This window comes from Choristoneura fumiferana, chromosome 17, assembly GCF_025370935.1.
Source record: "Choristoneura fumiferana chromosome 17, NRCan_CFum_1, whole genome shotgun sequence".
Lineage (NCBI taxonomy): Eukaryota > Metazoa > Arthropoda > Insecta > Lepidoptera > Tortricidae > Choristoneura > Choristoneura fumiferana.
In genome coordinates this window covers 17,803,416-17,817,187 of record NC_133488.1, presented here as the reverse complement: position 1 = coordinate 17,817,187, position 13,772 = coordinate 17,803,416, and the positions used below count along the sequence as shown (strand labels likewise).

Sequence of the window (13,772 nt, the reverse complement as noted above, 5' to 3'; positions counted from 1 at the left end):
TTTTTTGAAGTTGATAATTGTAAAGCCACACCTTTTTCTTTGCTGGTTGTTCTTTAATAATATTTAGAATTTATTTTTTCAACTTTCTTAATGCTCGGTGTGAAAAGTGGCAAGAGCCACTCGGGATCAAAATTATTTTCATCTTGGGCGTTAACACTTGAATCCCTCATTACGCTCAGGATTCTACTTAAGAATTCCTCGCTACGCTCTGGATTCTATTGTAGAATCCTTCGCTAAGATAGTTTTTAATTATGTTTAGATAACACAATAAAACCACAATGAATGTTTTTGTACAGGAAAAATATCGCTAGTTGGTGCTAGTATCGTGAGGTCTGTTTGATAATTTTGCCATTTGCGTCGCGCTTGTGATTTGATATAGTACATTGTGTCTTAAGGGCGGTAAACAAGGAATTACAAACGAGAGTCTATTAGAAGCTTGAAGTCGAAAACTGAGGGCTTTAATGAGTCGATGTTCGTAATTCTAGTACTATATATTCTAATAATATTTTTTCAAAAATTGCCAATACCGCTGACTGCTCTTGGCATGTGCTCGACGTGCGCGCGCAGATGCTCGTGCAGCAGCACGCGCAACAGTATCAGTACGGGCATTGACTCATTTACCGACATTAGGGTTCATGACAAGAAAATTAGTACGGGCAATGACTCATTTACCGACCACGGGTTTCATGACAAGCACATTAAGGTCGAGGGTTTTATTTGGGGGGTTGTAACCAAGGTAGCCTGCATGTTATGACACTGTTTACGAGCAAGTGTGATGAAAAATAACTAAATGAGCCAATCGCAAGCAAGACTGTAACGTCAAACGGACCTCACTACTAACGCCATCTAGCGATATTTTGCCTGTAGAAAAACCTTCATTGTGGTTTTATGGTGTTATCTACCCGATTTAATTTACAAGTGAATCTGTTAGCAAAATTCCAAAATTAGAACAAAGGAACATTCCCACAAAGCTATCGTCCTCATAACACGCCCTTAGATTATGTACCTGTTTCGTTTTTACGGTTGCAGTAATAAATTGTCGATAAAATTCTACGAGTATTATGTCTCTTTTTTATGGAGAAGATGTACTTATAGTCTGTATGAGTGTAATGTCGTTTGCTTTTAATAGATAGGTATTTTCTTTTTTACAAGTACTTTGAAACTTAATTGATAGCAACGTACGAATGGCAAAAAGTTTTGTAAATTTTGATGAATTTATTTAAACACAAAAAAATCATAAAAAAATTGCTATACGTATGTTTACACTTATTGTTTAATTTAATATTGGCGAAGATTATACGTGTTTATTAAATTGTATTTTTTTTGTAATTTTGTATCTTGTTACATTTAATAATAAATAAAATAATAAATATCATGGGACACTTCACACCAATTGACCTAGTCCCAAATTAAGTAAAGCTTGTACAATGGATACTAGGCAACGGATAAACATACTTATATAGATAAATACATACTTAAATACATATTGAACATCCAAGACCAGAGAACAAACATTCGTATTATTCATACAAATATCTGCCTCGGCCGGGAATCGAACCCGGAACCTCAAGCTTCGTAGTCAGGTTCTCTAACCACTTGGCTATCCGGTTGTCAAAATTTAAGGGTCAATTCTTTTCAGATACAGAATTAAATAATTTTTCCCACGTCTTATAGAAATCATGGTCCATATTGAATGGAACATTGGGGTTTTTAACAAACGGTCTTTTTAACCATCGTGCAATCTTTTTTTTGCATCAGAAAGACAACTAACGAAATAACATTACTAACACGAACTAGGGGCTCTTTATTGGGCATCATGATCACTGCTAGAGTGTTGCCTTGTTTGTTATATTTATATGTGTCTTACAGTTTAAAGTTTCACGGTAGAATAAAATTAACCCTTCAATGACCTCACATATGCTATTAATATAACATAATACCGTCAGATTGGGTGTGTCTAACGATTATATCCATTAAGGTGTATTAAAAAGAAGTCATTAAATAGGGTTGGTCTTTAAGGACGCGGGAGTGGCAAACCATTTCGTTGTTCGCACGATAAATCCTCTTCAGGCAGGCTTTAAAGCAGGTCGTGTGTGTGTCCATAACTCCGTTTTGACTGTGTTCAGTCTAAAACAAATGCAGCATAAGCCAATAAAACGTTTAAGCGAGGTTCGATACTATTTAAATGATTTAATACTTATTATTAAATTATTATTATCGTCAGTTCTAAGAAATGACCGCAAGCCGGAATCACGCTGTATTATTTGTACCTAATTCTAGTATTAGCTGGGTTTCCCAAGTTCAATGTCCCCTAATCTATACATATTATAAATCTGTAGAAAGTCGGTGTCTGTACATTGGAAATATTTGCGAAAAACTGTTACTATACCTACCACGCGCCATTTAACTCTGTCTAAAAGTTCATTACTTAATACTCAGTTTTGACGCATTTTTGAGATACATTTTCTATGCGACGTATTTACGTTACTCTCGGATTGTGTTCGAATCGCTTGACGGTATAGTGCCTATTCAATCATTGGAATTATGTTATAGTTTTTGTGGTACTAGCAACACAAAATATGCGTTCTTGAATCTACATAGGCACGACGACGTCTGTACACGCGTCAATGTGTGCGTAAGACACACAGGGCTGACTGTCGCAAAACCCTAATAGTGATATTACTGATGATATTTAAAGGTATTAATATGTAGGTATGGCTTAGATAGTGCAAATCAATGTAATCGTTAATCTTACCTATTTATTTAAACCTAATTAAAATGTGTCTGTCTGTGTATTTAAAAGCATTATTATTTTCACATACATCGCGTTGCGCACCCGACTGCTTTCCTGCGGTTTTCCTGCAATCTGCGCTTGAGGGGTGAGGTAACTCGAACCGGTGCGGGGCGGAGCGTAGCCAATCTGTACGTTAGTACTATTATAATATTCTGTGGTACTAGTCGTGGCAATAAACTTTTAGGCAAAGTTAGGCGGCGGAAGGTATAGGGACCTAAAATATAATAATAACATAATACAGTTCATTCATGTAGTCATAGATAGGTGCATTTGTTTAGTTTCCGTTTACATCGTTAATCAGAAATACATTTCAAATATATTAGCCATGCCAATACATTTTCAAATGTCGTTAATTTCATCGCTTTCCAGCAAATTCAATAAGACTGCCTATTATACATCTTACTGATTTGTGTATTCAATAATGATTTAATCATTTTATACATTTCTGTACAACAATATATCCAATTTCAGAGTTTTATTATAAGATACTACTTACATTTAAAAATAGAAATAAAATAAAATTACAAATGCGATAGGATAAAATCATAAATGAAATAAAAACGATAGTAAATATCACTCTCTCATTTAAAGTATACTCATGTGCAGTCAAAAAGCCCCTGTACTGTAGAGTTGACCCTGGCGCAAAGAGCCCGTCAAACTTGCCGCTTTTATACATTTTGTAATAATTGAGTATTGAAAATCGCCGAAACGTCGAAATGAAGCTCGTGAGCATTGGCCGCTCATGTTTATGTATAATGTATTGTTATTACTCGGTACTAGGTACTTAAAAACAAAGTAATTCTCTTCTATAAGTAACATTAAAGTACTTCCAACTTAGATTGTAGATGTCATGTCGGAAAAGTTTGGACGTACGGCTGCTTGATCGATGGACCATTTATTACTTCAGTCATTTCAGAATATGATTTTCCAAGGATTTTCTAGACTTCTAACTTGCCGCTTCGGTCATTCTACCCGCGAGAATAAAGATGTGAATTTCTTATTTTGATGACATCTGAGTTTTCTTTGAAAATGTAATTTTTATTACGAGGTTTTTTGCTGATTGTATTTTTTGTTGACTGTAGGGTTGCATTGTCATCTAAACTACATTTCCGTACCAAATTTTAAGTAGAGAAGCCATTAACCATTGTGTTTCGTCCTGCGGAGTTGATCCTGGCCGGACTACCTGGATGCCACTGCCAGATTATTGTGTTTATGTACAGACGAACATATGAATCATGACCCAGAGTGGAACCATTGTGCTACTAATTTCAGGTTGACATCTGATACTTTTGTCATTTTCAGGGAAATCATTGTGAAATGGGTTATTAAAAGCCTCCACCCTGGGTATCATGCTTCAATTTGTTCGACTGTACATAAGTAATGCAAATTTTAAGTTAATTCGATTGCAAGATTATGCATTAAAAAAAAATATTCGACTGGATGGCGAACGAGCAAGTGGGTCTCCTGATGGTAAGAGAACACCACCGCCTATAAACATCTGCAACACCAGGGGTATTGCAGATGCGTTGCCAACCTAGAGGCCTATGGTGGGATACATATGCAAAAAACAAAACAAAAATATATTATATTATAATTATTGTCAGTTTTATGTAGGTATTCTTGATCTTGCTCTAATCTATTGTAAATTGCACCACCTGCTAAAATCGATTCCTTAATTCTGTTTATTGTAAAGGTTGCCTGGAAAAGATCGCTCTAAAGCGATAACGCTGCCCATTGCTTACCTTAAAATTCTCTATATAAATGTGTTTTCTGTCTGCTTTGGTACCTACTGTGTTGGTGTTCAATAAAAAGTTATTATATTGTATTGTACATTGATAGCAAGTTAAATAAAACTTTGTTAAAGTAATCAGTGATTAAATAAGAGCAGTTCCAGAGCAAACATCAATCCTCAGTCAGTAATTAAATAAAATACCGCAAAAATAATTACAGAAGTTTCCTTCTCAACGGAAACCAATTTTGCTAATCAAGTTTTTAAGTTAAAGTAAATTTAATTTTTGTTAGAACGATAATAATCGTCAGCTACCCTAATTATATAATGAGTGCTCTGTTTAGAGGGAATAGAATAGAAATACTACAAATATTAGAAATGCGAAAGTTTGAAAGTCTGTTTGTTTGTTACCTCATCACGTTCAAACCGTTGAAGCGATTTAGATGAAATTCGGTATACATGTCGGCGGCCGATCGTAAAATCCGCCAGATCACGAAATTCCTAGGCATATCGTGTAATGCCGCCATTTCATGAATTGGCTAAGGGACATCCGCCATATCGTTCAAAACTCACCGTTTAACGATTTGCCTAGTGACGTTTAGGCAGATCATGAAATTCCTAGGCATATCATGAAACGCCGCCATTTCATGATTTGGCCAGTTTAGGCAGATCATGAAATTCCTAGGCGTATCATGAAACGCCGCCATATCTGTTCTGGCACTTCGCCGGCCGCTGCCGCGACACGCTCGCTTCGCTCGTTCGGCTCGTGCGTCGTGATCACAATTAATACTAACCACTCCTCGCTTCGCTCGTCGTACCTAATTTTTTCTATATAAATAAATAACAACTAGTGAATACTTTATTTATCAACAAAAAACTAACCTCTAAAATACGGGCAGACGTGCATGGTTTTTTTTACATTGTGCACAGAATCCGTTTGATTCACATAAAAAGAACGGAGCTGATGTTCAAAAGCTTCCTTTGCACTTCTATTTTGAATACAATCACTATTTTCGGTTTAAAGATCATTTTGTTGCGACGCCGACATTTTTCACGCGCTAAACAAACACGGCCGGTCAGCTGGTCACGGCCGCCATTGCATACGCAGCACCACCAGTGGCCAAAAAAGAAACTATTTTACGATGTGCCCGGTATGGAGCTAGGAATATCGACGAATGCGTTGCTCTAATCGATCTGCCGTATTATTTCTCAGGCACATCGTGATATGCCTGGCCAACGTTTAGGCATATCATGAAATGGCGGCGTTTCACGATATGCCTAGGAATTTCGGGATCTGGCGGATTTTACGATCGGCCGCCGATATACAGATGACATAAGTAAGTAAAGGGGAAAGACATAAGATAGTTTTTAACCTCGGAAAATTGCATATTTCCCGCGGGATAGCAGAGTCCAGACAGACAGAGTCGCGGGCAACAGGCTAGTGAGCTATATAATTTTCATCACATTTGCTCGTCAATGATGATATTCCATGCCTGTATACTAAATGACAATGGCCTCAAGTGTTCCCGGGGGAGTTACGGATTTAAGTATAGTTTTTTTTCTCAAGGGAGTTATGACTTTAGTTTTATAAAGTAAGTACGTACGTCATTTCAGACTAAAGACGTTTCAAGTCAGCCAACGTTTTATTTACATATTTAAAACTTAACTATAACCCAATTTTATACCATATAATTTTCCACGCATCATGATACTTCTTTATTTTTTAATTTTAAATTTATATCAAATTATTTTATAGTCATTTTAGTAAATATTTTTTTGGTATGTTGGAATAATTAGCTTAGCATCTATGGTAGAAGACTCGAAAAAAGTGACAATCAGGGGGGCTACAACGCAATTCGAAAATAGAACTAATCAAATATTATTTAATACGAGAGTGAAAGGGGCGGAACGATACGAACTCCGATTTTCGAATGTTGTTGTAGCCCCTGCATTGGCGGGTACCGTACACTGCTTCATCTTTGCCCTCTGGCCCCAAAATTGCCTGATTCGATTTAGAGTCGATGACTAGCACCCTTCTAGGTTTTTAAACTTTTATCCCCCCATAATAATAATTCCCGTGTAGATAAAAGTTTAAAACCTATAAGAGTGCTAAATTATCGACTCTAAATCGAATCAGGCAATGTTGGGGCCAGAGGGCAAAGTTGAAGCAGTTTACGGTAGCCATTATTTTATTCAGTTGTTTCCTTAGTTTAATATACCCGTTGTTCACGCCAGAACGTTTCACCTAAAGACGCCTTAATACATATATAATTAAATTCATTTTGCTTTGTATAGTTTCATACCCAATCAGACTGCGTACAAATCACGACATACATCGCTAAACCAATAAAAACACACGCATATCACGACACACATCTCTCATCCAGTCACAAGCACCACTCATGCACACGTCACACATTCCTTACTAACGCTTTACACGTACTCAAACACTCGCCTATCATCCACCGTTCACACAACAATTGATTTGTAAATTAAGTCAAGCTAATTAAATGTTATATACCAAAATTTTAATTTTACTAAAGGTCAACTAAATTCACCTTGTTCCTATACTGAACACTCGTAGTATATTAGTAGTAACGTATAATACTTATTTTTTTAATTTAATTGAAACTAATTAACAACGATGCAAATAATCGATCCACAAAATATTCGCATCTGATTTTCTAGCACACTGTATTTACGTTAAAATGATTTTCAACAGGATACAATACAATAATGATTGTATTGAATACCTATCATAAAATGAATACAATGAGGTTTATAATTTTATATATTTATTATGAATTGACCGCAATTACCTTTTGGTTTAGGTACCTCAAGCTTATCCGAAACTGCGGTTTTTGTATTTACGCGCGTAATTTGAACTGTAATAGTACATTGTGTGTTAAGGGCGGTAAACAAGGAATTACGAACGAGAGTCTATTAGAAGCCCGAAGTCGAAGACTGAGGGCTTTAATCAGTCGATGTTCGTAATTCCAGTACCGCCAGTGCGACATACAATGTTTTTCATCACATTTGCGAATAAAATTGTATATTTGTAAAAGAAGAACTATTTTTTTTTTTCAAAAATTGCGGATACCGCTGACTACACTTGGCAGCGCCAGCCACCGCCCACAAATAAAAATAAATAAATTAAACATCTCGGGACACTTGGCACCAATTGACCTAATCCCAAAGTAAACAAAGCTGTTATGGATACTACGAGTCTTGAATTAGTACTTAGGATCGAAAATACAAACTGAGACATGGATGCAGCAGTAGTCCAGCAGTGGTGTAGGGGGTATTGCACTCATCACGGAATGCTGAGGACCTGTGTTCGATTCCCAGTGCTGGTCTCTTTTTCTGGTTTTTCTGTGCATCCATGTCTCAGATTGTATTTTCGATATGGTTTCACGGGATACCCGTAAAAGTAACAAATTTGGAGTTGAAATAAAAAATAGAAAAAGACTCCAAAAAACCAATCATAGTAATTACGACTTAAGTAGGCAACGGATAAACATACTTAAATAAATAGATAGGACTCGCTCGAGGACACCCGAGGACAGACATCTACAAACATTCGTATTTTTAAAACAAAAAAGCTTCAAGTGAGGCTCTCAAACCACTGGGCTGTATTAAATTATATTAACACTAATGGTTGTTTATTCTTAAATTGATTATACTGGCAACTGCTGGTATTCATTACCTTTACAGAACTGTAATAAACTCCTAATTGCGTTCCATTAATCTTCTGGTAGCAGAACGATTGTACCCAGTAGTTTTCCCACCTGAAGTGATTTAGTACTTAATCAAAGTTTAATCACAATTGATTGCAGCCAATGATTGAATTTATTTTTACTTTACTAAAGGTCGTTGAACGTGAAAGTCCGTGGTTTACAGAATCCAATTTCAGAGGCTTTGTGTATTATTAGTTTGTGTTAGTACAGTCATGACAATTTTGATCTGCAAATTTATACAAAAGCTAAAGTGTCACGAACGTTAATTTCGAAGTAAGGTAAATTTTTTCGAGGTTGTTATGTATTTAAGTATGTAGGTATTTATCTATATAAGTATGGTTATCGGTTGCTTAGTATCCATAGTACACGCTTTGTTTAGTTTGGGACTAGACCAATTGGTGTCAAATGACCCATGATATTTATTTATTTATTTACCTCATACTCGTAATGATACAATGCCATAAACTTCAGTACCGTATTTTTTTTGTACAGTCAGCGTCATAAATAAGTGATCACTTTTGCACCTTGTCGTCTTCAGTCGGTACACAATTGCGTTATGCGTACGGCTTTTTAAACATGACGTTAAAATGACAAGGTACAAAAGTGATCACTTATTTATGACGTTGACGGTACCAAAAACTTGCCGCACGATTATTTTGGTTGTTTTTTGAAAATTATTATACTTGTGTTTTTTTTTTACATAAAACTGACCCATGTTTGACCCCTATCTCACCCGATATGACGATGTATTTATTTTTGACAACTAGAACATTCGAATTTGTCTTGTATAAAGAGTGCTGGCCGTTTATTTCACATGTGTGCATGGAGCACTGAATTATTTGCTCTATTGAAAGATACTACCGTAACTAAACTATTAATAAAGTAACTTAACTATTTCGGGTAAATAAAAGACTTTGTATTATGACGACATAGACAATTTGGTATCTATATTTAACGCACGATTGTATTGTAAGATAGGAATTATTGAAATGGATTGTAATTTGTAAGTGTTACCTACTGTACACTACACAACCCACGAAAAGTGACAAAATGAGTCAATATAATATTCTGTCATATTTTCCCGTTATCTAATTTCTGTTGGTTTTTGTGTTGTAATTTTGAACTTTATATGTTCGCTTCTAAAATATCAGGTTTCTATAATAATTTTCCTTATAAGTAGTTCAAGTTATATAAAAGCTTCATTTTTGCAGCCTATTAACCCATCAGCTCATCATCAGCATCGCAAAAGAAAATGTTTAAAAATTACTATTTATTGCCACGACAGCAGTATAAGTATTATTATCTTTTACACTGAGCCACGTCACTTCTCCCTTTGTCTATGGTTTTAATTTCTTAATTTCTTCTTTTTTTTTTTTAATTTTTTTTCTCCGTCTGACTAGGGCAAAGGAACTGGCTCATGCATACATGTTTATTTAACGTTTGGGCTCCACAGAAAACCAGCGTTACTGCACATAATGTGCGGCAACACATGCTGAGTGGAGACCCTTTTTGGTATCCTGCTGTGTCACCTAGTAACATAGTTTTAGTGCTAGTTCTAGTCTTAGTTTTAGGTGGTACATTTTTGGAGCCAAAATAAACTTTTCTTTCTTTCTTTCTTTCTTTCTTTCAGCTTTTTTAATTGCTGTACATTTATTTATATTTCACTTAGTTGCCTACTAATATTAGTAATACTAGTTCATAGTTATCAAAATATAAGAGTTGCATTACCTACTGTCAGTAGATTAATTGAACCTCAGGGGTTGTTTCACCATCTATTGATTAGTGTTAACTGACGTTTAAATGTAATGCCGTCTCCGTCTATTCGAACAAAACAAATAGAGACGGCATCACATTTTAACCGTCAGCTAACACTAATCAATGGATGGTGAAACTGCCCCTTAGTATCCCATTTCTTCTGTTTGTCTTTTAACTTCTAGATAATGACCTGGCGTCAGTTTTTTTTTAATTTGCTTGAAATAATTTAATCTCGATCTTCTTTTTTCTCGTCCCTTTAATTTTTTTCTCCAAAATATTTGTTAAAATAAAACTATCATTCCGAATTAGATACTCTATCATCTTTCGTCTTTTTATCCCAATAGTTTTTAGAAGTTACTGTTTTTAATTGTTAGCAGAATTTGGTATGTAGGAAAAGTTATACTTACTAATAATTGTAATAATCTATGGGATCAATCTAGTTAGCTAATTTATCGATTCGTGCATTACTTTGCGAAGATCAATATCAATAAATCACAACTCTTTGCTACGAAAGCGCAAGCAACCTTGGTAGCGGATGATGAAAATATCGTTACAGTTTTAAACTGTCTATCTAACCTGAGTCCTCTTAACTCCGCCCAAAAGGCCTCCTCATCAACTGGCTGGCTTCTGTTCTTGAAGAGGAGCGGGGGCAGCTCCCCCATCTGTTGGAGCGCGCTGTCAGTCATCGTGAACCGTTGGGACAAGTTCGATCTGTTACAAAATATACAAAGCTAGTTATCATCAGCTGGAAGACGTCCACTGCTTAGACACAGGGGATAAATAACAAGTCACCGTGACTCGCCGTGAGAAAATGTCACTGTGACTTTTCACAAAAGAACAACGTTAAAAAATCACAAACATTCCTACTGTTTCTAGCGCCTAGCGCAGTCTCTGTTACTCAAATAACGACGCTGTGGAGTGAGTTCTAAGCCTGTAAAAGTGTGAAGGTTATTTTGGATCAATTACTTGTGTGATAACGGTGTGACAAAAACACGGTCATAATAGCACTGCGACAATATCATATGGTGATACTAGCTTTTGCCCGCGACTTCGTCCGCGTGGAATAATAACTTTGGGAAGTATTTAATTTATTTAGGATACCTATTCTGCCAATTATAGCACATAGAAACTTCCACAGTTTACTGAAAATAACCTATTTTTATACATTGCTATAAATATAAACTCTTTTTTTTTGTTCTTCCATCATCCATACATCCATGTTCTTTGGTAAAACATAAATATTTTGCCACCCGGCCACATTTTAGCAATACGACGTGGATTTTACCCTACCAACACAAAAGGACTAATTATTATCCTTCATAGTGAACTCTTGACACCTTACGTCCTTTATTGTAAGTTAGGAGGGTAGGATTATAATTAAAACGGCATTTTTACTAAGCATAGCTACACATATTTCCGATTAACACACTTACAGTAAATTTGTTTGTAATTCCTTAAGAACTTTCATCCCCATATTTTCAAGTAGGTAAATAACTCGAAATTTTAAAAGCGGCGGAAAAAATGTTTTTTTGGGTTCCATAGCTCAAAAGAAAAAAATGGAACCCTTATAGGATCACTTTGCTGTCCGTCCGTCCGTCTTTCTGTCAAGATCCTCTATCTCGTAAACGCGCGGAGTATCAATCAATCAATCAATAATTTATTGTATCGGTATCGAATTGAGATTAAAACCCTAAACTATGGTCAATAGTCCCGAAAGCTGTGAAATTCAAACTTCTAAGTCAAGGCAATCAAAAGCTAAAATCTGAAAATCATAATTTTTCATGTCTGACTGTCTACCTATGTCTCAATAAGCCATCTATAATAACCCCACATTGCGTACATTTTGCTATGAGTTTAAAGGGCACTGCTAACACTGCATCATCTCCTCTGCTAACATCCCCTCGCCGGTAAAAATTTCAAAAACGCTTGAACAAATATCTATTTATTTCTTATAATGTCCAAATGCCAAGTTTCACAAAGAACCATCGATTTATCTTCGACAATGACGATCTTCCATATAAACTTTCATCCCCTATTTCACCCCCTCACCGGGAGAATTTTAAAAACGCGTGAACAATCATCTATTTACCTCTTATCACGTGCCCAAATGGCTAGTTTAATAAAGATTCATCGATTTATCTTCGATAATGACGACCTTCCATATAAACTTTCCGCCCCTATTTCATCCGCTCACAGGTCGATATTTAAAATAGCCCAAACAAAATATCGATATATTTCTTATTAAGTGCCTAAATGCCAATTTTCATAGTTTTATCTTCGACGGCGACGAACTTCCACCATATTAAGTTTCATCCCCTATTTCAACCCCTTAAAACCTTTTTTTCGCAATAAAAGGTAGCCTATGTTCTTTCCCAAGGTCTATTCTATCTCTGTACCAAATTTCATCCAAATCGGTTCAGCGGTTTAGGCGTGAAAGCGTAACAGACAGACAGACAGACAGACAGACAGAGTTACTTTCGCATTTATAATATTATATAAGTATATATATATAAGTATGGATGAGTAACAGGCGTGACATAGTCACGTTATAATAACAGTGTGACAAAAAAAAGCGTTCATTACAGGACCGTGACGTGTCACAAATATCATGTAGTGACACATAACAGGCGTGACAAAGTCACGATGACTTTTCACTGTGACTTTTTTGGAACGGGATCGTCAGGTACTGATATCAAAATGTAACGCTTTTCCCCCATGTCTACCACTGCTGAACAAAGGCGTCCTTCTTGGAACGCCACAATGCCACTTCACCACTTGCATCCTCTGGTTACACAGTTAGTGCTGACTTTTATTAAACCCGGCCTATATTTCTACTGTTGGCCATAGGCCTACACTCAGAATGAAAGGGCTTGAGCTGTAGTTCCCAGTACGTATTAGAAACTTCAAAGCGCCATAGAATAGCTTTGCAGGTGGGCGAATATTCAGCATTTTTAAAAATTAAGTTTAAAATTCTGGTGACTTTTATTTCCGTTGTGTTATATAAACGTGGGACGCTAATGACTTTTGACAGCGCGGTCAAAACGCTCGAATACTTGCTCAGGTTGCAAGATACCGTACGCTCACGCTTAAGCTCACAGTAAAATATAAAGTATTTCTTAGCACATAAATTGCGATAATTCCACGATCAATAGCTCGAGAGCTGCTGATTATCTGCTTTCCTGTTTTTTTTTAATTGTTTGTTTCTTTTTTCTACAAAAAAACCTGACCCAATTTGCAGTTCACTACACATTGTTAAAAGACAATTTTTTTCGCTAGAAATAGAATAGAAACAAATTGGAAAAATCCTCGCCGGTATACATTCATCACACGTATCCGTTGAATATTCAGATCCTAAACTACGAAGTTCGAAATCCAAACTTCGTATCGTGCTGTCCCGCTTACGCTAATGGTATTTAATAAGAGAGTAAGAGGGACGGTATGATAGATTCGAACTTCAAATTTCAGAGTAGCCCCGACAGTTCTGAAGTAAATAGCACGGTAGCAAAATATGCGAACGAGGCCAGAAAATTAATGAACATGTCAACTGTTGACGATGATAATGGTTGATCTTATAAAAATATTTTCCGTAGACAGTTCGGCAAAATAGGGATAGATAATAGGCAATAGGTATCGGAAAACTCCTACATCAAGCCAATGGCTATTGCTCATACATATAATATCCCCTATTCCCGATAGAGAACCATTTTGCATGCACTACTTAGTAAGTTTTGGAAATTCTTACAAGAATTTGGTAAAA

At 36.0% G+C, this 13,772-nt stretch overlaps 1 protein-coding gene across 4 annotated transcripts in view; it reads right to left on the bottom strand.

Moving 5' to 3' along the window:
* Nucleotides 1–13,772, bottom strand: part of LOC141437447 (uncharacterized) — a 62,737-nt gene that overhangs the window by 19,133 nt on the left and 29,832 nt on the right. For all 4 annotated transcript variants that reach the window (XM_074100818.1, XM_074100822.1, XM_074100819.1 and 1 more), the window contains one exon: nt 10,592–10,726. In XM_074100818.1, the coding sequence (XP_073956919.1) occupies nt 10,592–10,726 (135 nt within the window). The remainder of the gene's footprint in view (nt 1–10,591; nt 10,727–13,772) is intronic.